At 48.0% G+C, this 24443-nt stretch overlaps 2 protein-coding genes and 1 long non-coding RNA gene across 3 annotated transcripts; 1 reads left to right on the forward strand and 2 right to left on the reverse strand.

Annotated features, from left to right (window-relative positions):
* Positions 1-1357: 1357 nt before the first annotated feature.
* LOC135823388 (uncharacterized) lies at positions 1358-12388 on the reverse strand. The gene is made up of 7 exons (XM_065336240.1): positions 12181-12388; positions 5459-5492; positions 4136-4276; positions 3447-3641; positions 3051-3107; positions 1963-2038; positions 1358-1712 (listed from the first exon to the last, which is right to left on the reverse strand). Exons 1-7 carry the CDS (start codon positions 12181-12183, stop codon positions 1664-1666), a joined length of 555 nt encoding a protein of 184 aa, XP_065192312.1. The 5' UTR covers positions 12184-12388; the 3' UTR covers positions 1358-1663.
* A 306-nt stretch (positions 12389-12694) lies between these two features.
* Positions 12695-15817, forward strand: LOC135823389 (uncharacterized). The gene is made up of 2 exons (XR_010554690.1): positions 12695-13047; positions 14398-15817. It is a non-coding gene; the product is annotated as an uncharacterized LOC135823389 (long non-coding RNA).
* Positions 15818-16168: 351 nt separating this feature from the next.
* Positions 16169-21434, reverse strand: LOC135823390 (uncharacterized). The gene is made up of 4 exons (XM_065336241.1): positions 21044-21434; positions 20004-20133; positions 18261-18566; positions 16169-17417 (listed from the first exon to the last, which is right to left on the reverse strand). The coding sequence occupies exons 1-4, from the start codon at positions 21212-21214 to the stop codon at positions 17356-17358; spliced, it is 669 nt and encodes a 222-aa protein (XP_065192313.1). The 5' UTR covers positions 21215-21434; the 3' UTR covers positions 16169-17355.
* Positions 21435-24443: the final 3009 nt, after the last annotated feature.

Raw genomic sequence — 24443 nt, forward strand, 5'->3', positions numbered from 1 at the left:
AGTTTGCCCTGGCAGCAACTGACCGGAGATGGGCGGAAAAGGATAGCTTGGAGTCAACCATAACTCCGAGGAGCTTGAGGTGTGGCTGTTGTGGGATGACCTCCCCTCCAAAGTTTATTGCGGGGACAGGCCAAGGCTGCTGTCGATGGCAGGAGATTCGTAGGAGCTGCGACTTGGATGGTTCAAACTTAACATGCCACTTTGTTCCCCATGCATGTAACGCATTAACGGAAGTTTGAAGACTGTCAGCTTGGACCTTGGTGTATGGCATCATCGCGTGTATTGACGCAGGCATACAGCGTGGTGTCGTCTGCAAAATTTTAATGTTCCCATTTCAGACCCTGGAGCCAGGCAGCTATCAGCATCATTTACATATACTAGGAACAGGGACGGTCCAAGGATGCTGCCTTGTGGTACTCCTGCAGAGATCGGATAGCGATCGGAGTGCGGTCTTCATGACCCACCTGTCCTTTGCATCCCGCACTGCCTTTGCAACAAGTCGCTGGTGTCTCCTGAAGACCTGACGGTTTTGGCGGGTGTCATTGGCTAGCAAGATCCGGTGGTGTTTGTTCTTCTCCTGAATGAACGGTTCCTGCTCATCACGACTCTCAAGGAACCAATCCGGCTGGGCACGGCCCTTATATCCGAGGACTGATGACGAAACCGATATATGCGGGTGACGAACGCGAGACCAAGACGAGTCAATAGACCGTATGCACGTTGTACAGATGTACAAAGTTCTGTACTAGGACCGTAGGTGTGTACAGACCCGGTTGGGTGTTCATTGTGTGCTATGCATGCACATTTGACCAATTTTAGCCTCATAATTAATGGCAAACAATCGCTTTTCCAGCTTTTCACTTTGGTTAGAACTAAAAACTAGCTAGATCTTAGTCAGAAAAAAAGTTTTCGTATGAAATGCCTTCAGAGCCCATTTCTTAGTGGAAATTGAAGAAACCACAATAGGGCTCTGCACATTCAACACCCAACCGGGTCTACGGGATTCTACGAGATTCTACGAGATTTCGTGCATCTGTACAATGTGCATAAGGCCTATGGTGTCATCCCCAGGTGACTCTTGCTGCAGACCATGACCATTTCCAAGCGCATCATCCAGCTTGGTCTGAAATTCCTTCCAGGTGTCACGATCACGCAGGTTGTGCACCGCCAGTCGACGTGGAGCTGACTGTGACTTGCGCGGGCGGGAGAAATCCAGTGCTAGCTTACTCCGCACCATACAATGATCCGTCCACACACACACACACACACACACACACACACACACACACACACACACACACACACACACACACACACACACACACACACACACACACACACACACACACACCGGTAATGGTGCTACAGGGACAAATTCACTGAGCATGCAGCAGCATCAGGGGATGGAAAGGCATTCTTGTGCAAGTGAGCATTTAGACTTTAGTGTTTCAGGGAGAATTCAACTTTCACAAGAACATGACAAGAGCACTTATATTCAATCAGTGTTATTTAGTGCAAAGGCACGGAGTAGAGAATAAATAGGAAATTTTGAAAAAAGTGCCAAATCGGCATAGCTATGTGCGTGTATGTACAAGCAGGGCAGGCTGAAGCAGACGTGAAGTTGTGATAATCAGTGGAAGTGAAGACCGTGCGGTGCAGAGCGTTACTCAAGCTGCCTTGGGATTAGCTTGATATTAGCGATAGGTTCGGATCTGGGCAGGAAAACAATAGGACCAGCAATCGGAAAGCAGTCACGTCTCGCGAGACAAGGCAGGACAACGGCAATGCACGCGGCGAGGCGCGCTGCCCGACAAATCAACACGCCACGGCTCAAGAACAATAACAGTATAGTACTCAAATGCGTGCACCCCTACTCATCTCTGCGAGTAGTGTGGTAGCAGCAGCTATAGGGCAGTGGCAGCAGTGACAGCTATTAGCACACGGCACAGGGGGGGGGCTTACGCTTCTGACTCGGTGCCAGTCAGCGAGGTGGTGGCGGCAGATGTAGTAACGATGCCGGACAGCGTATCCACAAACTCTGCAACGACAACGCAGCAGCCAGAACACAGGACAGACGTGTTATCCATAAGTTCATTACGGAGCTCGGAGCAGCCCTCCAGACGGGATTCTGGAGTTTGCTATCGCAAGGACAATGGTGAAGAACGACTAAAAAAAACCTTTTCTTTTGCAATGCGACGTGCAACATGTGACACTCGCGACAAGGAAATGCTTGTTGTGTACTGTCGCATGCAGTCACAAGGTCATTGCCGCAGAAGTCGACCAAAGTGAACTGTTGACGTCTATGGAGTTCAGCTTTCCAAACCAAGTGCACGTGCATGCAATATGCATCGTATCGGGATTTGGCAGAAACCCCAAAAAAGAATTATGAATCGCGGGCCGGGGGTCAATGGCTCGTCTCAGGTGTGGCATATCGCGCATCGCAATCCAGCTGCATGACAGTCGTGAACTTGAATGTTGTGTAGTGCATGTACCCATGACGGCCATTTGTTGGTGTTCTGACCGGTCTACGCCGACTATACACGAGCTAGATGCCCGAATCCAGATGTGCGGCAGTCGTGAATTTGACGAAAATCCTTCGGAACATGAAAAGCCTGAACTACATGTAGCTACCATACTACTAGTAGAATGACCGGATAGGGATTATGGATGCGCACACTTCGTATGCATCTCTGGATAGAAAAAGGCCTCTAGTGCAGTGCATCCCCCTGCTTGCGTCACAATGTGTGCTGTGACCAAGAGCTGACCATCTCGAAATGAAACGTGAACATGGAGTACAGAACGTCTCACGCTCCCGAGCTGACGTCTTGTGATTGCAAAGCTGATGTGAGAACTCCCAGTACATTGAATTCGGCACGGCGCTTTCCAAGGTGAATTACAAGAGCGGATAGAAAGGAATCCAACCATGCATGGTCCGCCAGATATTGGTACATGCACATGTGACCACACAAGCGAACATGTGTGTGTGCGCGCACACACACACACACACACACATACACACACACACACTCACACACACACCAGAGCCTTACCGTGGTAGTTCATCTGGCCATCGCCGTCCAGAAGACGGTCGTGAATCAAATCTTGTACTAGACACAACGCAGTACGGGCAAGACAAACCACCAACAAAAGAAAGGCAGAAATGACTCTGCTGGGCAATGTAATCAACTACGTCATAACTCAGTACGACAGTGTACACGCCTGATGGGATAATAGTGAAGAGCAAGGAGTTCTTCATCAGCAGTATACATGTACACTGTGTAAGCTAAGACAAACGTTAGCGTATTGACAGAAACTTTCGCCGCGATATTTTAGACGCAAAAAAACACACAGCTCTGCACAAATACCAGCCCACTGCAAGCAGTGGCTCAAGGTCATCGCCTCATAAACACACCGAGCTTCCCGGAGAAATTCAAATCCTGGCTTACTTTTCGTGTCCTCCAGATCATCCTCAAGGCCCGAGAGGAGATGGCGGATCTCGCTGGCGGCGATGAGGCCGCTGCTATCGCGGTCAAACTGCCGGAAGGCTTCGATGACCTCGGCCGGGCAAGGTCCCTGGCACACCTCATCACCCAGGCCTTCAATGATACTTGAGAATATGCTCCAGCGAATGGTTCCGGTCTCTGCACAAAAAGAGAGAAAAAAATAAAGAAATTGCGCACGCCTGACTGTTCAAAATCTGGTTTAGTTGGTGGACTCTAACGCATAACTTGTGCCGGAATGCTAGTGTACTACCATCTACCGTCGATACGCCTCACTCTAATTGCCGCCGCTCGTCGAATTCCTACCTGTGAGGTGACTTCAGCATGCACATCGAAAGACGGTGTTGAACCGATGCTTGAACTGCTGTACACAATACCGCGTGGGGGGGGGGGGGGATCAACGGCACTTTAGGGTGTGAACAGTGAAACATAGGGTGCTAAAAGAGGGATGTTGAGGTGTCAGTGAAAGGGATGTTGAGGTGTCAGGGGTCCTAGGTGTGGTACGGCTATGCTAGTGATCCGCTACACAATCCATTCATGATAACTGCTGTTGTACTGAAAGGTCCACAGATCCAGGGAACGTGACGAATGTTAGAAGGCTCACGAAGCAATTGCTACAGGCACTGCGGTCTCACCATCAGCATTGCTCTCAGCCATCACCACCCTCTCCACCTCACTGTTGGGTTCAAAGCCGAGGCATCTCAGCACCGATGGTAGGTCGGTGACGGATATCTCCGTTGGAGACGTGGAGAACAGCTTGAATGCCTCGTGGGCATCTGTAGTTGCGCGCGCGCACACACACACACACAGATACAAACACACAAACACACACACACATATACACACATACACACCATTGACCATTTTTGACCATTTGACGTCCATCGCCGGAGGCGATGATAGCAATGCTACAGCAGAAGCCAAAGCAACTTGTGCTGGGATTGCACCATTCAACAGCTTGCAAGGCTGAAGAATTGACCGCCACTATTCAGCCTGGTCTACACCACACAGCTATGAAGTGGCTTTTTCTGGCCAGTGAATCCCTACTTTTTGGTTTTTTTATTTTTTTATTTTTTCCCGCATGCACTGGCTGTTGGTAACCACCCAGGAGAATGAAAGAAAAGTCAGGAAGAGTCTGAGAAAGAGAAGAAAGACGTGTGTGACCATAATCGTCGGGAATCGAACCCGCAACCTATCGATTGGAAACCGCTGCACATACCACTGCACCATATGGGACACAGACACACAGACACACACAGACAGACAAGACATACACACACACACACACATACACACACATACATACACACATACACACACACACACACACAGTGACAGAAGCGTACACGCAGACAGTAGCAAGACATTGAATGCAGGCAGTATGAGCAAGTCGCAAGCAAACACAGCATTTCCTGGTAGGCGGTGTGAGAAAGACAATCACCATTCTTCAACAGGCAATAACAATGATCAAGGCTGAAGTCATGACGTATGTACGGCCTTGGAAAGGTGATATGCCATTGCTAGACTCTCTCTCTCTCTCTCTCTCTCTCTCTCTCTCTCTCTCTCTCTCTCTCTCTCTCTCTCTCTCTCTCTCTCTCTCTCTCTCTCTCTCTCTCTCTCTCTCTCTCTCTCTCTCTCTCTCTCTCTCTCACTCACTCACTCCTTTCTTCCCGGTTGCCGTGCTTGTGACTTTTTTTCCCCTGCTGCCGTGCTCATATTAGTTATCTAACTACAGCTGTATCTTCTTCTTGGTTCTGTTTGTCCGCTTATTATTATATTTTCTTTTCTCTTATTATCAGTGGGACCATTGTCATTAGGTTTAGGCCTGTTTTGGAACTCCACTTTAAATAAAGCCAAACAACAACAACAACAACTAGAAAAACACACAACTACTATGACTGTTGGAGAAAACAACCGGAGCAACAGCAACAACAGGAACGCAATGCGAGGGTGCTTACCATCGCGAAAGCTTTTTGTTGTTCGGAACAGCGACTGCGAGATTGAAGCAAAGCGACAGACAGACAGACAGACACACACGCACACATACACGCACGTGAACACACACGGACACACGGACACACACACACACACAAGAGAGCCGTGAGACAAAAACATTGTGGACTTATAAAGTGCCGAGTCCTTATGGTGACCCATACCAGAAGTGGTTAACACTAGCTGGTCATTCAGCTGTACCAACGTAACTGGAATCTAACAGAGTGTACAGGAAACTGCAGTTGGTCATAAGCCAGTGGCAATACATTGTATAATATGGGATATCAATAAGGATATTGCCAAGATTCCATAAACAAGAGTATGCAACTGTGATCTCTTTTCTATGGGCCAGATGCGCGGCGCGCTGCCTTCATTACATCATTCAGCTTCAGTCCGCGCCCTGCGGAAAATCAAACACCGCACTTTCTCTCTGGTTTGAAATGAACTTTCGTACGGAACTTGGAGTTCACGCGCCAAAATTTAGAGATCACGTAGGTACTGGAACGATGCGAGCAAAAACGGATGGGCTCGTACGAGACATTGTGGGTTTGAGTGCATGCTTTCAGAGCGTGATGGACGCAAGTTACGTAATGAAGGCAGCGCGCCGCGCACTGACCCATAACCACAGTTGCAGACTCTTGTTTATGCACTCTTGATATTATGCGTAATGAAATTCGAAAAACTTGTTCACAAAGCGACACGAGATTTGAAAATCTGGACAAAAAATTCGCGACGCGTGGCGCCAATGTCGTATCCATGCTATTGACACGTGGCCTTTTAAGACTCCATGTGGCTAGATTGCCTTATTTATGTGTCTAACTATTTATTTATCTCTCATAAACGGATTCATAACTGCGTTTATTTTATGTTTTCACACAAGGCCTGGCGCCTTCCTTATTTAGCACACCCAGTTATTTCCTTAGCTGGCACCCGCTCTTTGTGCTGTAGTTTATACACATTATTAGTTACTACGGTTTGGTACACTGCGGCATGCGGGGCATCAGCTTCCTGCCCGTAACCATATATTGTTGCTATCGCCTTTCTAGCTCTCTCTCTCTCTCTCTCTCTCTCTCTCTCTCTCTCTCTCTCTCTCTCTCTCTCTCTCTCTCCCTCTCCCTCTCCCTCTCTCCCTCTCCCTCTCCCTCTCCCTCTCCCTCTCTCTCTCAATTTTCGTCTTCACGACAAGAAACGACTTTCTCTCGCTGGTAACTACCTTGTATCTGTTGGTCCATATGTCTAACCGCAAGATGTGAGTCTCGAGGAAAGGTATAGGTGTGGCGTGTGTGTGTGTGTGTGTGTGTGTGTGTGTGTGTGTGTTGTCATCCGTACTGTAGGGTCCCGTCACACCCCGACGGTGCAACTCGAGTCGGGGCACCCGAAAATGACCCCCGCAAGACAACGGGCGGCAAGGAATGCCACCGCCCCGCACCACGACGGTAATGGCTTGACAAATTCCGCAAATTCAAGACCCAATGACACGCAAACCCCGCGGCAAAGTCACCAAGGTTTCGGGCGGTTCGGGATACCACCGCCCGAGCCAAGCTTCGCAAACACAGCTAGCCGTCACGTCTGAGACAAATTTGGGCCCGAGTGCTGAAGCTAAGGCAACGAAAGAAGCTGGGTCAACAGCAGCAGTAACAACCGGACGAGGGAGTGGTGGTCCCCCCCCCCCCTCGGTCTGCCAACCACGCGGCAGTCGACTCTGGACTGGACGATCTACAAGACGGGTCCACAACTGAGATGACTTTGGATGAATACTTTTGTCGGACCGAGGGGAACTGGCTGAGGTTCGAAGACCAGGAATGGCACTGTACATTCCGGTATGTACACGTTCATGCAGGCGATTTCCGTCGTCCAGCATAGCAAACTGCATTCGTTCCGGAGGGCCACAAACCTCAGTGATAGAAAATGATCTTCTCTTGCTCAGTTTGCTCGAAAACGGCGACCGGCATCGATCATCTCCGATCCAAGGGACATCGAAAGAAGCTGGAGGCCGGTCTACAGCCTGAGTTTCTCTGCAGCTGGTACCGGTATGTACACGCTCATGCAGGCGATTTCCGTCGTCCAGCATAGCAAACTGCATTCGTTTCGGAGGGCCACAAACCTCAGTGATAGAAAATGATGTTCTCTTGCTCAGTGTGTTCGAAAACGGCGACCGGCATCGATCATCTCCGATCCAAGGGACATCGAAAGAAGCTGGAGGCCGGTCTACAGCCTGAGTTTCTCTGCAGCTGGTACCGGTATGTACACGTTCATTAGGGGTCAAAGGGGTGTTCCGGGTACCCGGGTACCCGCCCGTTAATCTCTGGTACCGTTAGTAAAAGGGTACTCATTTGGATTTCGATGATCCAGTCAGCACGGAACAACACCGCTGGGATCGCGCATTCCCGGCGGGAGTCAATTATTTACAACTCTACCCTGGATGTCTGCATTGTTGCATTTTCGCACCTACAGTAGTAGGTCTACCTCTGCAACTATCAGACACAAATCAATTTGCGAATCACAATGTGATATCAAAATGCAACATGAGACCAGATGAATTAAAATAATGATTTACATGTACATGTATGTAAAAATGCGTAAACATTAAACATGGCTGCTGAAGGGTACCCGTTAACCCGCCCGGTAAGAAAATTACCCGTTCGTTAGTTAAAGGTACACCCGTTTGACCCCTAACGTTCATGCAGGCGATTTCCGTCGTCCAGCATAGCAAACTGCATTCGTTTCGGAGGGCCACAAACCTCAGTGATAGAAAATGATGTTCTCTTGCTCAGTTTGCTCGAAAACGGCGACCGGCATCGATCATCTCCGATCCAAGGGACATCGAAAGAAGCTGGAGGCCGGTCTACAGCCTGAGTTTCTCTGCAGCTGGTACCGGTATGTACACGCTCATGCAGGCGATTTCCGTCGTCCAGCATAGCAAACTGCATTCGTTTCGGAGGGCCACAAACCTCAGTGATAGAAAATGATCTTCTCTTGCTCAGTGTGTTCGAAAACGGCGACCGGCATCGATCATCTCCGATCCAAGGGACATCGAAAGAAGCTGGAGGCCGGTCTACAGCCTGAGTTTCTCTGCAGCTGGTACCGGTATGTACACGTTCATGCAGGCGATTTCCGTCGTCCAGCATAGCAAACTGCATTCGTTTCGGAGGGCCACAAACCTCAGTGATAGAAAATGATGTTCTCTTGCTCAGTTTGCTCGAAAACGGCGACCGGCATCGATCATCTCCGATCCAAGGGACATCGAAAGAAGCTGGAGGCCGGTCTACAGCCTGAGTTTCTCTGCAGCTGGTACCGGTATGTACACGTTCATGCAGGCGATTTCCGTCGTCCAGCATAGCAAACTGCATTCGTTTCGGAGGGCCACAAACCTCAGTGATAGAAAATGATGTTCTCTTGCTCAGTTTGCTCGAAAACGGCGACCGGCATCGATCATCTCCGATCCAAGGGACATCGAAAGAAGCTGGAGGCCGGTCTACAGCCTGAGTTTCTCTGCAGCTGGTACCGGTATGTACACGCTCATGCAGGCGATTTCCCTCGTCCAGCATAGCAAACTGCATTCGTTTCGGAGGGCCACAAACCTCAGTGATAGAAAATGATCTTCTCTTGCTCAGTGTGTTCGAAAACGGCGACCGGCATCGATCATCTCCGATCCAAGGGACATCGAAAGAAGCTGGAGGCCGGTCTACAGCCTGAGTTTCTCTGCAGCTGGTACCGGTATGTACACGCTCATGCAGGCGATTTCCGTCGCCCAGCATAGCAAACTTCATTCGTTTCGGAGGGCCACAAACCTCAGTGATAGAAAATGATCTTCTCTTGCTCAGTGTGTTCGAAAACGGCGACCGGCATCGATCATCTCCGATCCAAGGGACATCGAAAGAAGCTGGAGGCCGGTCTACAGCCTGAGTTTCTCTGCAGCTGGTACCGGTATGTACACGTTCATGCAGGCGATTTCCGTCGTCCAGCATAGCAAACTGCATTCGTTTCGGAGGGCCACAAACCTCAGTGATAGAAAATGATGTTCTCTTGCTCAGTTTGCTCGAAAACGGCGACCGGCATCGATCATCTCCGATCCAAGGGACATCGAAAGAAGCTGGAGGCCGGTCTACAGCCTGAGTTTCTCTGCAGCTGGTACCGGTATGTACACGTTCATGCAGGCGATTTCCGTCGTCCAGCATAGCAAACTGCATTCGTTTCGGAGGGCCACAAACCTCAGTGATAGAAAATGATGTTCTCTTGCTCAGTTTGCTCGAAAACGGCGACCGGCATCGATCATCTCCGATCCAAGGGACATCGAAAGAAGCTGGAGGCCGGTCTACAGCCTGAGTTTCTCTGCAGCTGGTACCGGTATGTACACGCTCATGCAGGCGATTTCCGTCGTCCAGCATAGCAAACTGCATTCGTTTCGGAGGGCCACAAACCTCAGTGATAGAAAATGATCTTCTCTTGCTCAGTGTGTTCAAAAACGGCGACCGGCATCGATCATCTCCGATCCAAGGGACATCGAAAGAAGCTGGAGGCCGGTCTACAGCCTGAGTTTCTCTGCAGCTGGTACCGGTATGTACACGTTCATGCAGGCGATTTCCGTCGTCCAGTATAGCAAACTGCATTCGTTTCGGAGGGCCACAAACCTCAGTGATAGAAGATGATGTTATCTTGTTCAGTTTGCTCGAAAACGGCGACCGGCCTCCAGCCGTTCATCGATCATCTCCGATCCAAGGGACATCGAAAGAAGCTGGTGGCCGGTCTACAGCCTGAGTTTCTCTGCAGCTGGTACCGGTATGTACACGTTCATGCAGGCGATTTCCGTCGTCCAGCATAGCAAACTGCATTCGTTTCGGAGGGCCACAAACCTCAGTGATAGAAGATGTTGTTCTCTTGCTCAGTTTGCTCGAATACAGCGACCGGCCTCCAGCCGTTCATCGATCATCTCCGATCCAAGGGACATCGAAAGAAGCTGGAGGCCGGTCTACAGCCTGAGTTTCTCTGCAGCTGGTACAGGTATGTACACGTTCATGCAGGCGATTTCCGTCGTCCAGCATAGCAAACTGCATTCGTTTCGGAGGGCCACAAACCTCAGTGATAGAAGATGTTGTTCTCTTGCTCAGTTTGCTCGAAAACGGCGACCGGCTGGAGTGTCCTGCAATTCTCTTTATTTGAAATACCAGAGATCTTATACATGTTTTGATGTGTTTCCTCCCATACAGTGACAACAAATGGAGGACCTTGACCGAGATCAAGTCACACGTCATAACGCCCGCCCATATCAAGAACTATCTGCAGAAACTGGAGAACTATTACGGGGAGCTGCCTACTAAGAGCGTAATAACCCTCACTCAAGCAAGCGTCGGGATAACTGATTTATAATTAAACAGTTTTAAAACGAACATATCTGTGCTAAATGTTTGTCTGGATGGGGGTCGAGTACTCATTCGATTGCATGTTCCGAGTCGATGGGTTTGGCATGTTGAAGTTCGATGTGATTGACGTAGTGGGTAGCTGCAAGTTCGTTGAACAGAGCGGAGGCAAACGTATGGCAGTTGTTTGTTACGTTGTACGAGAGTGGAGTCGTAGAGGAAATCTATCATATCCTGCAGATTTACATGTGATTGGTCAGCAATAATCTCCTCTATCGGAGTTTTTCGATTGGTGCTTCGATAGGAAGATCTCACGCTTGAACGAGTCTTGCCTCTGCATATGCTGACACCGTCGGTGGTTTTTACCGCCGGCCACCACCAGTTTGTCGTTTGAAAGACGGCAAACGCGTGGAAAGCAATCAAATCCGTCGGTTGAAGGTATCACATGGGAGTTTTGTAAATGTCCGCCCAGACGGCGGTCTCTTCACCTACGAGGGGTTTGAGATAGGTTTTGATATAGGCGCTGTCGATTCTCCACGCATCTTGGCCGATTTTATTCACGTTCGGGTCCTATAGTTTTATTTTTACTTTCGGACAAAATTTGAAAAAGTTTCATGAAAGGTCCGTGTTATTTTAAAAACAGTTTCATTCATTTCCACCTTGCCAGTAAACTCAAAAATGTAGCCAAAATGTAGTCAAACAATTTATACAATCATCAAGAGTGCATAAACAAGAGTATGCAAATGTAGTTATGGGTCAGTGCGCGGCGCGCTGCCTTCATTACGTAACTAACCTTCATCACGCTCTGAAAGCATGCATTCAAACTCACAATTTCTTGTACGAGCCCATCTGTTTTTGCTCAATTCGTTCCAGTACCTACGCAATCTCTAAATTCTGGCGCGTGAACTCCAGTTCCGTACGAAAGTTCATTTCAAACCAGAGGAAAAGTGCGGTGTTTGACTTTCCGCAGTGCGCGGACTGAAGCTGAATGATGTAATGAAGGCAGCGCGCCGCGCATCTGGCCCATAGAAAAGAGATCACAGTTGCATACTCTTGTTTATGGACTCTTGCAATCATGTACAGGTGTGTGTGTGTGTGTGCATTTATCATGCATGGTCCACACCTTCATGATTGTACAGCTCTCGAGACTCCACAGCCTCTACAGCATACGGTAATACCCCCCCCCCCCCCCCCCCCAACACACACACACCATTCTCCCCTCGCCTATCATTCTACAGTGTTGTAATTTCTCCTAGTTTTAGAGATGTCTGACAAGAGCTCAACACAATTTCTTCGCTGACTGCAGACATCAAAACTGTTGCTCGTCTCACCATTCTATCTGTTAGCAGTCCATCCTCGGCCTCACTGGCAAAGACTGCTCAGAGCAAAAGTCTTTCCAAACTCCAAGCGTCGGAAAGGAAATGATTGTACATCAGCACTATGTAAAAAGGCCAACAGGCTACACACGCAGCAAAGACACGTAATTTCGTAAAGCAAGGAAGGAAAGACGCTGCTCATCAGCTAGCTCTGCGCATGCGGTGAATTCTGAGAGATATTTTCGCCACAACACAAGCCAAAGCCTTGGCAACAGGGCAAAGCAAGTCGAACGCTCCTTACTGAGTAGAAAAATATCATACCGTGCAAGCGTGACAAGCATAAAAAGTACTCCTTGCCACATCACTCAGAAGTCAGAACTCAGCGCGACATGTGGCATCAAGAGTTCATAACCCGGTAAAACCCCCTGGGGGTTATGAACTCTTGGTGGCATGATTACGTCAATCAAACAACAAACAAGAGATGAGAAAAAAAACTTTGTCAAAACTACTTGAAATGCTTCCAAGAATCCAGCCCATGGCCCAGCCAGGCAAAGCTTTTTTCAGCAGCTCCAATCCTGCTGTTTGTTTTGGAGAAACCGTAGCTGTAGGCGCGCGAAGTAGACCCGCATAGAAGTATTGCGCTGTCTCAGTTTATCGGTGGTGGAGGTTGGTCATGGCTGCGGAATGACGAGATTGATTAGGGAACTTCAGGGTATCAATTTTTGAATTTTTAGAGTTGTACCCAAATAATTGATCATGCCTCCAGGAGCAGAAAGCCATGCGGGCTTGCCTCGGCACCCGCTTGACGAAGATCATGGCGTGGAGCTGCAGAGAATGGCAATTTTCATCTTCATCGTCATCCTGCTACATATCGCTGGTGTTGTATCCTTGCGCACGGCTATTTCCATCTTCATCACATCGTGCTAAATTAGCGTTTGATCTTCTAGTGAGGCAAATGGAGTTTGGAGTACAAACCATGTACCGATACATGCGGCCGTAGGGAACACAATGCATGACTGTGCTAGTTCTCACAGTCTTGAATTTTTGTATTTTTTGTATTGTAAAGTTTACATCGTGGCTGTGGATCAAACTGACCATTCTGCCCAAATTTAATGATGCCGCTGGTAAAAAAATTAAAAAAGGAAGGCAGAATATTATAAATTTAATTACAGCAATGGAGCTTGCTTGACAATCCTAAGCTATGGAATGTTTAGTCTGCAGTTTATCGGATGGAAGCTTCCTCGAGTCGTGAAAGTGCATGAGCAGCGCATTATAATTTGGTTGCACCTACAGTCCTGCTGAATTAAATCTGATTGCGTGAACCAAGCTTGTGCTCTGGGTCAGTTCACGTTCCAGTGTTCGTAGGTCTGGGGCTGCAAAGCACCTGGCATGGCGCTGACTCACTGCCGATCGGATTTCATTGATCAGCACTGTAGTTGCTGGTGCAGCAATGGCAGGGATGGGTTTCAGGAGTTTATGTTGATACAAACGTATGCACATAACTGCAGGTGGAATCCTGGACTTTGAGTTTGGTGTAATTTGAATCAATCTGTTTAAACAGTCTGTATGTTCGCATATTTAGAAAATCCAGAATTTTATAAGCTGGCGGCGACAATTGTACGTTTTCTGAGGGGTTGAACTACAGTCAACTTCGCTTATAACGACACTCGGCGGGGCATCAGAAAAGTGTCCTTATTCGCGAAGTGTCGTTATACCCGAAGTCTCATTATGTATTACAGTTAGATGGGACTTTGCTCTGGGCATGGGAATTCTGTCGTTATTCGCGAATTGCTGTTATGTCCGCAGTCGTTATTAGCAAAATTGACTGTATCTGATTTCCACTTGTGGAACTCATCCTCTCTGCTTTTATCAGGGCAGTGTAGGGTAGGAGCTGCGACGAACTCGGCCATTTGAAATTTTGAAACACTCCACATTGTGCTCCTGGCCCACATTCATATCACTATACTCTCTAGCGAGGAAATTCGTTTTTGGGTAGATGTTGCATATCCTCCAGACAGCTGTTTCGCTCTACCCTTCTTCCCCGGAACGAATTTCCTCGCTGTTGAGTATGGTGTTGTGAATGTGGAGTGGTGGAATGTTTCAAAATGTGATACAGGGTAATGTTTATTATTGTACACGTGTGATTGATATGCGTTCCTGGAAAAACATTGTGTGCAGCGTCCTGCCATTTTGACTGTGTATGATTCCTTGACTAGTCCTTCTGACACTCAGGGCTACTGGCTGTTGATAGCAACATCCAATGAGCGCCGGGACGCGAGGCTGAATCGCCTGAAGCGGAAAGACTCGGATGAACACATCCAACCGTAGACCGTGGGCGACTGGTATTGCGTGATGGATAGGCCTACTGTTTGAAAGTGAGTCTTGATCTTCACAACAGCTGTGTGCTACGTACACCTGTCAGCTCCCAACACCGGAATGGCTACGTGCTCAGCACAGGCTTGCGTGGACTAACTTCAACAGCACGGCAAGCGCAATATGCCTGCATTGCCCAGCCAGCGCTCCCGGCCTCTCTCCGATGCGCGTTCTTCCCGTGTGTACTGTTGGGACGTGTGTTGAGCGCAAGTGGCTGGTGCTCGGTACGCTCGGTACCTGTGTTTCGTGCCGATCTCGGGGTCATCTCTGCCCTCTGCGGTCATCCAGTCCGGCATCGAGCGTATTGGCTCTTTTCCCCGTCGATCCAGTTCAACGCTGTGCGGATGGAAGGATTACAGGCTTGTGCTCTGTGCCAAAGCGTGCAGACTCACGATCAGAGGATGAGTCTCGCTACACGACCTGCCCCTGGTACGCTCGTTCCGCACGCAGACCGGACGTGACGTATTTCGTTATTCCCTTGTCTGGGCATCAAACGCAGCAGTGTCCTGGTGTGGAGCTTAGAGTTTCCACGATTACTTTGCAGTTGGATTTACTGCCTAGCCTTTGTAGGGCAAGCTGGATTTTACAAGCTTATCTGGCTCTGTGTTGCCGTGAGTTCCGAACAAGGTCACGGTGGGTGCTACGTGCAGATCATGATAGTGCTCCCAGAGTCTACTCTTTAGTTGGCGACTTTTACTATTTGTTGGTGTTGTTGTTTTGGTGGTGGTGATGGTGGTGATAGTGGTGGTGATAGTGGTGGTGAAAGTGGTGGTGGTCGTGATAGTGGTGGTGGTGGTCATGGTGGTGGTGATTGTGGTGGTGGTGACGATGGTGGTTGTGGTGTTTTCGGTATGTTTATTACCTAGAATATCTTTGTACCCGGACTCGGTTTTTATCCTCTATGCTAGGTTTTTATTTATTCCCGGCAACGGCTGGTGTCATCGAGACATTTTTGAAAATTATTTTTCTATCAACTATTATCCGAAACATGGCTATTTTTTTATTCAGCAGGACTTGCGGCAGTGCCAATCTGAGACTGATTTGTGTTGTGTGCTGCAGTAACATTTCCTCAGACCACTGCTGTAGTCTACATATGGTAGTACACTCAAACCTCGGTCACCTGGACCCTGAAGTTACCGGCACGTCGGTCAACCGGGCACCCTTTGGGAGAGTTTCAATGGAAATTGTACTACTCTTTTGTCACTTTTTTGTGGAATTAGTGACGTCATAATTATCCCTTTGGGCGAGTTTCAATAGAAATTGTACTATTCTTTTGTCACATTTTTGTGGAACTAGTGACATCATAATTATGCCATATCTATGGCCTTTCCCTTCAATATTTGCCAGGCAGTACAGTCATGTATCAACCAAAGAAGCAGTAAAATGCAAGCATCCGTACTCTTTACTGCCTCCGTGTCAACAGCCCTATCCCTGTATATGTGCACTCCTAATTACATCTTTTATCGGATAGGGCTGTTGACACGGAGGCAGTAAAGAGTACGAATGCTTGCGCTTTGCTGCTTCCTTGGTTGATACATGACTGTACTGGCAGGCAAATTTAACGTAACGGATGATTGTGTAAAGGTGTGTGCATTTGTGCGCGTGCCCGAGACACCAAGGCAACATTGAACTGTTTTCAAAGATAAAAAAGTCTCGATATTGAGAAACGGGGCAATTTAAAAACCTTCAAATGACCTGATCTCTCCAGTACTCCATTCTACACATACCCCTATGGATACAGGATGTGTGCAAGATTTTATCCGAATGGAGATGGTGTGGAATACAGAATACTGTGCGCTAGTAGAATCAAACGGTATTGGCAATCTAAAAACAGGTTCCGGATGTTGAATTCTCAAAATGTGCAATCCTCCACATATGAAAAGTCAAAAATAAAGGATATAATTATAAACAGGAGGTGAATTGAAAAATTATCCCGACATACTGCCAAGATCTCTCAATTTTCTATCAAGCTAACTTTCAGCTCTCAAAATCAAGAATACAAGAAAGGATGTGTACAGAAGTTAGACCTGTGTGAAATTTCAAATGGTTACTTCGAAGCATGAACAACAACATGAGAGGAATTCTTTTCAAAATCAATGAGGTCTGCGAAAACTAATACAAGTATCAGCGGATCAAGATTCTTTGCCTATGTGCACGCTATGTACGCGGCTCAGATGAAAGTGTGTAATATAAACTGCTACAGTCATCATTCTGTTTCCCAACACAATGAGACCAGTCTTAGAGAGCAACAGGTGCATCATGGTCAGTGCTCTGTTCATCTCCCCATGCTGCACATCGCCACATTGACTCAGTGCGGTTTGTAGATGTCGACTTGAACTGGCTTAGCGATCCTTTCAAACCCCATCCTTTCAGGGATGCTTTTGAAGCACTGAAGTTGCTGGAGCATTGGAGCCAGAGCACGCGAAAAAATACGGTAATCCGGCTGCACATGATTTTGAGAAAATCACACTTGAAGTCAATCAGATGTTTTCCGGCTGTCCCGTTCAGAATGTGAACGGCATTGGCGTTCAGTGAGCTTGAAATCCAGCTGGCCGTTGGGACAATCTCTCACAGTCGCCAACAGGTGTCTGGTCTGTGCACAGAAACACCTATTCGCTGCGTGGCGCACAACGGACATTCCCCTGATCCGCTCCTCTCCTCGTGGCCAATTCATGAGTCCACTGTGCAGGGTGCATATATAGTATACAGCACGGCATGGGGAACTCCGCGAGCTCCTGGGAGTTCGGCTGGTGCGGGTGTCGGCCACCGGCTGCTCCCGATGCCCAGGTGTACGCACGCCATGTGGCCAGTGGAGATCTACTCAACAATGTGACAGGGTAGTGCGAGTACAGGTGCCTCGATAACACTCTGCCGTAGGTCTGAACAGACAGTACAAAGAGGATCAAGAAGAGACAATAATAATTACGAATAGCTTGATTGCAAAACGCTGTACAGTCAACTTCGCTAATAACGACTGCGGATTTAACGACAATTCGCGAATAGCGACAGAATTTCCATGCCCATAGCAAAGTCCCATCTAACTGTAATACATAATTATAATGAGACTTTGAGTTTGACGACACTTCATGAAAAAGGACACATTTCTGATCCCGCGCCGAGTATCGTTATACGCAAAGTTGACTGCACATGTATATCCATTTCATCACTTTTCGGGTGATGGCCAAAATCCAAGTACTAGTAACCGTTCTGACTCGAAATAGAAATCGTTACAAGCTAAACGAATCGAGTATTCGAAAAAGTTCGATTACTCAATTGTGCATACAGTATACATGATTATACACGTATGACTGTAAATCGACCGGCGATGCGCGAGAAAAAATTCTTCTCCGCAGGATCAATTTTCAAGTCTAAATTTCGCATTTTTCAGCTTCCAATACTGCTCTTATCAGTGGAAGAAATAATCGAAAAATGACCGATAACCGATCGATAAAGGTTTCGGTTCAAAGTATTCAGTAGTCAAAAAGTGTACAAGTAATCGTTTCACCCCTAGTGGCAAGTCAATTGTTGTTTTTTAAATGATTTGGTGACATGATTACGCACACGGTGACTGTACTGAGTGCATCTGTGAAGTATATGAATATGAAACCAGATTGGGGGAAATGGAAGGGGACTACGAGCAGCATGGCACAGGCGAAACACAACAGAGACACGTTGAAGTACACTGGATGCTGCCGCCGCTGCTGCTCAGTTATCATGCTTACCGGTATACGCTAGGAGAAGGGCTTCCGACTGGGTGCTTTTTATGGACCTGTAGAGCTCCTCTTCCAGTGTGGCTGGGTCCTTATGCCCGCTGGTTCCTCGCCACTGCAGCAAGCACAGCTCGAGTGCCTTCACAGGACTGCGCGTTTGGGCGAGGAGGCACAGGGCATCCGGAATGCTGAACTTCAGCTCCGACGCGATGCAGCGGAACACGGTCTCGGACTCTAGCAGGCAAGGTCGGCGCTTCAGGGCTAGTGTGAAACGATTGATGATGCGATCCAGTGTGTTCATTGCCATTGGCTTCACCCCTACAAAAAGAGCAACGAAGAAACAGACATGTGCACGGTATAAACAATCTCGACAGCCTGATAGGTGTTAAAGTTGGTTGTACATAGTGAGAAGAGTGCTCATATTCTCTGATTGACCTTCTCTGCACCCCCCCCCCCCCCCCCGCAAACCGAAGTCAGGAGGGTACCCGCGTGGAGATCTCCTTTTGATGGTGTAGAACTCTACTTAGTCGTTTTCCTCAGCAGGCATATGACCTTTTAAAATAGAGGCTGCTGGAGAAAGTATCATATTTCCCCAAATAGAAGGCACAAACGTCTTTCACAAACCTCAAGGTCGAACAAGGGAGTGCCACTTACAATCGAGTATGACTCACGTCTTTACTGAAGTGAACATTAGAGACCTTTTTGCATTCCGAATTTCGGAATGTTTTTCGACTGTGCTTTTCCGAGAAAAGTGCGTGCCGAAAAACGCCATTTTCTGTTTTGCATTCCGAAAGTTGTTTTCGACTTCTATCGTTCCGTTTCCATGGGTTGTTATGCAGAGATAAAATGGCGGAAGTGCGCATCCGGAGCTACGAAATTTAGGGTCAGACGAGGCAAGCACTGTGGCAGTTTCCTCAAATCCTGTTGAGCCACGAACGAAGGGGTTGATGACAAGCAGAAGCTGCCTGCACATAGTCAAATCCATGTGCAAGTCAAACCGGACTTGTGAACGGCCAGCAGAAGATGGGGAGGGCACAAATCCTACGGCTGTTGCTGCGGGCGGAGGGGGAGGTGAAGCAGACGATGCAAGGTCAATGCTCCCGCTGCACTCCAAGGAGGGTGGAGATGGGGAAGAAGACGGAGTCGACATGCCTGGAGTAGAAAAGCAAACTGCACGCAGGCCTTCCAAATCCAAGTTTGAAATTGAAAATGTTCAAGCACCGAGCGCGGGAAAGAACATCAAAAAGCCGAAAAAGTACTTTCGCGAATAATGAACTTTCGCCACCAAACTTCCGAAAGTTTGCCTGCATTTTCGACTGTCCAAGTCAGGTTCCGAAAAATATTCCGAAATTCGGAATGCAAAAGGTCTCTAATGTGGATAGGAGAAAGACCTGAAAATGGAACGCGACTTAATTTGACACGGCTTAAAGTCGGGGGACTAGGGCAAGGGTGCTGCTTTTGACAGTGATCGAGAATGATGGCATTAACGCACTCTAGCGACTCCAGGCATACTGTACAGGCAGAAAAAATAGTCGGCGAATAGTTTCCGTCCAAGTCCAAAGAAAAGGAGTTCGTCCAGTTGAAGATCTGGTCCATGGAGCAAACGTCGTATTGAAAAGCTGGACAAATCGACTTCAGTCCGGCATTTAATTTAGTCCAAAAACGTCTTGGAATAAGAAGGCGAAAATAAATTCCAGAAGGATATTTCTGCTTCTGCAGTATAGCGGATAGAAGGCAAACCATGCATGCACTTACAGTCTTCCAAAGCGATGTCTTGATGAGCGGAAGCACTGCTGGAGTTTAAACTCGCTGACCGTGATGACAACGAGAACGAAGAAGACCGTGATAGTGACAGACAAACTTCGCTGAGATAGTCACCGACTTCCTGCGTGAGCACACGGCAGCAGCAAAGGAGGGAGGATCAGAGAAACAGTTGATGCCATTTGAAACTCCCCAGCCTTGTTGTGTTCAATGGACAATGGGTGCATGAGTCAACAGGCCCGTCGGAAGCACTTCAGGAGTGGTCAGGTGGATACTTGAGAACAGTAGCTTTGCCCCCCCCCCATATAACATTTCATCCATACTACATAATATATTGTATTGAAAACTAATTCGATGTAGCAATGTCTGGCTCACCACTGGTATTCTGGTTGCATTTCAAGCAGTGCTTTCACTACAATTCAAAGCAGATAATTATGCCGATGACTATCCCTGTGAATGTCACTGTTCTAGACTATAGTGACAAAACAAGCTACTGCCAGTTGGTTTCTGCACGTCACAAGTTTGCAAGGACCACGTCGGACGAAAATTGGTCCGGCCATGACCCTGAAAGCCTGAACCGGTCCGACAGCCTTGGTCAAACTCGACATGAAGGCAACAACAGCCACAGCATAGTGCCACTGATAGTGCAAGAAGAGTCACTAAGCCTGCAACTCCCACAGTGTACTCTCCTGCAACAATTACATGCATGCCAGGGCATGAACGCCAGGGCATGAACAATGCAGCCTGCCATGTACTTGTATCATGTGCTTGTTGATTCAATCCCCTCCCCCCCATGCTTGTTATGACGTAGTAAGGTTAGGTGCACGAAATTCAAAAAATTGTTTTCATCGCTAGATCTAGATTCCGATTGGCGACTTGCATACAAAAATGGACCAAAACAAATAATGCAAGGTGTAGTCTGTAGTCTTGTAGATCTACATCAACACTGCTATCTTCGTGTGATCGTAGAGTATCATGGTGTATGGCACACACTGTGACACAGCAAAAGCTCCGTCCGGGGTCCGAGTACTTACGCACTCCTCCTGGACAGGGGTGGTGCTGAACGGACTGCACTGATGCGCCGCTGTGCCTGACTCCATAATACCGATCGGAAGTCCGCGTGCACATGATATTGGCCGAGCTTCGGTTCTTCTGAAGCATATCCCATTGGAAACTAAGCACCGTGCCGCACGCTCCATTGGCATTTATTTATTGATTACTACTAGCTCCACGACGCCAGAATATGGCTGTTTTGGCTAAAGTCACTGGCAAGTCAAAGAGTCGATAAAGATCACTCAGACTGTGTGACCATGCCCTTTTATAAGGACGATGGAGGCGCATGGACGCGAAGGTAAACAATCACGGAAAATGTAGCTGTGGAGTATGTGGTGACTTGACGTGACCCAAACTAACTGCACTGGGCCACTTGAAGAGCCAAACTGCTGTAGTGTTGATGGTCTAAAATCAGCGACAAGTCTACAAAGTACAACTGGGGAGTGTGGTCTGTGGTGGTTTATGTGGTGGTCATCTTCTGATCTATCTATCTATGACCTCATTGTATCCGACTCGTCTCTTCACTTCAGTACAGGTAGCATATTATGGGATAGTGCAGTGGGGTTACAGCCTCCAACTCAACCATGTAGATCTACCATGTGTACCGGAGCTAGCTCAGGAATGGTGTACTGCAAACAAATGTCAAATCCTTCCTGTCAAACTCACACGTGCCACCCGATACTAGGGCTAGGGGCGCCCGGGCCCTGGACTGAACTGGTTCAGTTGGCTGTAAAAATGTAAAGAGTTACTATACTGAGTACAGTTTAGTTATCCAGTATCCACGTCCAGTGTTTACAATGACAAATAATCTGCGGCAATTGATATGTGTAAGTTTTCACATGCGAGCAACCTGGGCCTCGGCAACAACCTGCTCAGCCGACTCCGGATGCTGAACCGATCGCTCACGGAAAAGACCTCGTGAACCTCGCAAACACATGAAGCATGATCTCAACAGGGCAAATGAGAGACGGCACCGGATGTACATGTAAGATACTACATGGGAGTACTGCTCCTTCCTCCTGTCCGCTCTGAATAACGCGATTCGGTGATAGGGTGACCGGTGATGTAGCCGCTATTCCCATGCCACCACTTGCCGACAGCACAACAGGCATGAACGTCGCCTGCTCCACCTCTCTCATTCTCAAGCTCTACATGTACATGTACATGTAGGACTTCACAACCACGCCAGCCCGGGCTGGTCGCCAGACTTCCTTGACATCCGGGCGGCTATGCCTCGTTCCGGGATCTCGGCTGTCCAGGCTAGGCCCGCGCCAGCCAGACTGAGCCAGTTCAGTACAGGGGTGGCACGTGTGAGTTTGACGGGAGGGGCACTTGTTGTAAGTTACATCATAATACCTGTTATGACTGTGGCAAACTCCTCCCTGGACGCCACTGTCAGAGCAGTCACACTCCGTGGCTCACACCGCAGAGTCTGAGACTGACATGTCAGTGGACTAGACTGAATACACGTCAGTCGTCATGTCATTACTGCCGTGGAGATACATGTACATGTACATGTGCATGCACATGACTGTACAATGACTTATGACCGTACATGTGCTTGATAATAGACATCCTTAGCAAAAGTACGATAACGCTAACTTTTACGGTACTCACTCCCAGCCGTGACAAAAGACGTTATCGGATAACGGAAAAACGTTACAGAGCTCAAAATAACGGGCCGACGTTCGTTATTGAAATTCTGCAAAAAATGCAAAAACTCGCATTGTTTTGTAACTGGCGGGAGATAAAAAGCGTCGTGCAGATCGAGATGAGAGTCGAGAGATTGCTTCCTCTTGTGACATTTATTTTTGGCGAGTTTTGCCTTTCAGTTGACAATGTCTGCGTTCTCTGCTTCGTGCCTTTCTCCCTCTATCCCATCTGGGAAACAAAGGGCCAGTTCCACGGCACTCCTGAGGAAGAAATTCATCGGCCTCTCCCAGACGTGCTGGAGCTGGAGAACCCTTACAGTCTTCGGTGCTGCGTTTAGGAAAGGGTTTCCAAGGACCTGGGAACAGCGAAAACTCATTTTCGCCGTGCTTTTGCTATTCCAGAGTAAAAGACCTCGCCAAGGTATTCTTTCGGAACGACAGCAAACTAATCCCTGGTTGAAAATTTTGATTTTCCCGCACCTGTTTCCACGAAAATTCATATCGCCATGGTTGCCACGACTACTTCGTCTCAACTATAACGTACTTTGTGCTAAGGGAAAAGTCAGCTTGAACGATCCGAAGTACGGAAAGGTTTGCGTTTACGTTAGCGTTTTTTTAGCTAAGGATATCTAATGCATCCCGTGACATTACGTAATCACACCTGAAATCGTTATCAAAGAGACTTTGGACCGGATGACTCTAAATCCTCTATCCCATCTGGCTTTTGATCGCTTGTATCGGTGCACCCTTCAGTCCGGAGCTGCAGCCTCACCTCAATTACATATACATGTAAATACCTGTTCCACTGTTCCACTGACGCTCACTCAGATCAGGTCAAGAGAGCGCTCCATCTGAATCCGAGCTGCAAGGGCAAGCCTCGTCCCAATAGTCAATACCAAACGTCACACTACAAGTACATGATTGTATGCTAACAGTGTCAAGTCACAGTACAGTCTAGTCTGTGACGGTGCCTGTCTAGGAAAGACAAACAATAGAGGTCGACGTACAACTGTGGTCGACGTACAAAATTAATGTATGTGAATGGTAGTCCTCGACCTGCACCCGTGACGTCGAGTACCCTTGCGAATGACCAAGGGTCCTCGACGTCACGTCGAGGACCCTTGCGAAGGGTCCTCGACGTCTGTCTCACTGTCCAGGAGCGACACTGACTCACGCTGCTATCTGGTGTTCACGAGGTGTTTGTCGCGCTGGAAACGGAGCGTCTCTGTAAGTTTGTATCCCTGGTGATGTTTGTGCCTGGAGAGCACTATATAAGTGGTGCTCTTCAGGCACAATCTTCCTCAGCCTACTCAAGCTCAACTGATGAGGGGTGAATAGGCCTTATGCACATTGTACAGATGCACGAAATCCCGTATAATCGTGTAGAATCCCGTAGACCCGGTTGGGTGTTGAATGTGCAGGACCCTATTGTGTTTACTGCTATTTCCACTATGAAATGGGCCATGAAGGCATTTCATACGAAATCTTTTTCCGGCAGAGATCTAGCTAGTCGTTAGTTCAATCCCAAAGTGAAGAAGGCTTGAAAAGTGATCGTTTGCCATGAATTGTGAGGCTAAATGGGTCAAACGCGCATGTATAGCACACAATGAACACCCAACCGGGTATGTACACACCTACGGCCCTAGTACAGAACTTCGTACATCTGTACAATGTGCATAAGGACTATTCCCCGAAACACTGTGTATTGAGCAGGGAGTGGTGCTTTCTT

This window comes from Sycon ciliatum, chromosome 8 (assembly GCF_964019385.1).
Source record: "Sycon ciliatum chromosome 8, ocSycCili1.1, whole genome shotgun sequence".
NCBI lineage: Eukaryota > Metazoa > Porifera > Calcarea > Leucosolenida > Sycettidae > Sycon > Sycon ciliatum.

What these genes read in the sequence shown, in the direction of transcription:
- LOC135823388 (XM_065336240.1), bottom strand. An exon ending in AACAAAAAGCTTTCGCGATG is followed by an intron (nt 4,277 to 5,458) that starts GTAAGCACCCTC and finishes GCGCAACTACAG; the next exon opens with ATGCCCACGAGGCATTCAAG. An exon ending in TGATCTGGAGGACACGAAAA is followed by an intron (nt 3,108 to 3,446) that starts GTAAGCCAGGAT and finishes CGTTGTGTCTAG; the next exon opens with TACAAGATTTGATTCACGAC.
- LOC135823390 (XM_065336241.1), bottom strand. Translation starts at nt 21,214, where the DNA reads ATGCCAATGGAGCGTGCGGCACGGTGCTTAGTTTCCAATGGGATATGC. An exon ending in CCCCTGTCCAGGAGGAGTGC is followed by an intron (nt 20,134 to 21,043) that starts GTAAGTACTCGG and finishes GTGCTCACGCAG; the next exon opens with GAAGTCGGTGACTATCTCAG. An exon ending in CCTTCTCCTAGCGTATACCG is followed by an intron (nt 17,418 to 18,260) that starts GTAAGCATGATA and finishes CTGTCTGTTCAG; the next exon opens with ACCTACGGCAGAGTGTTATC.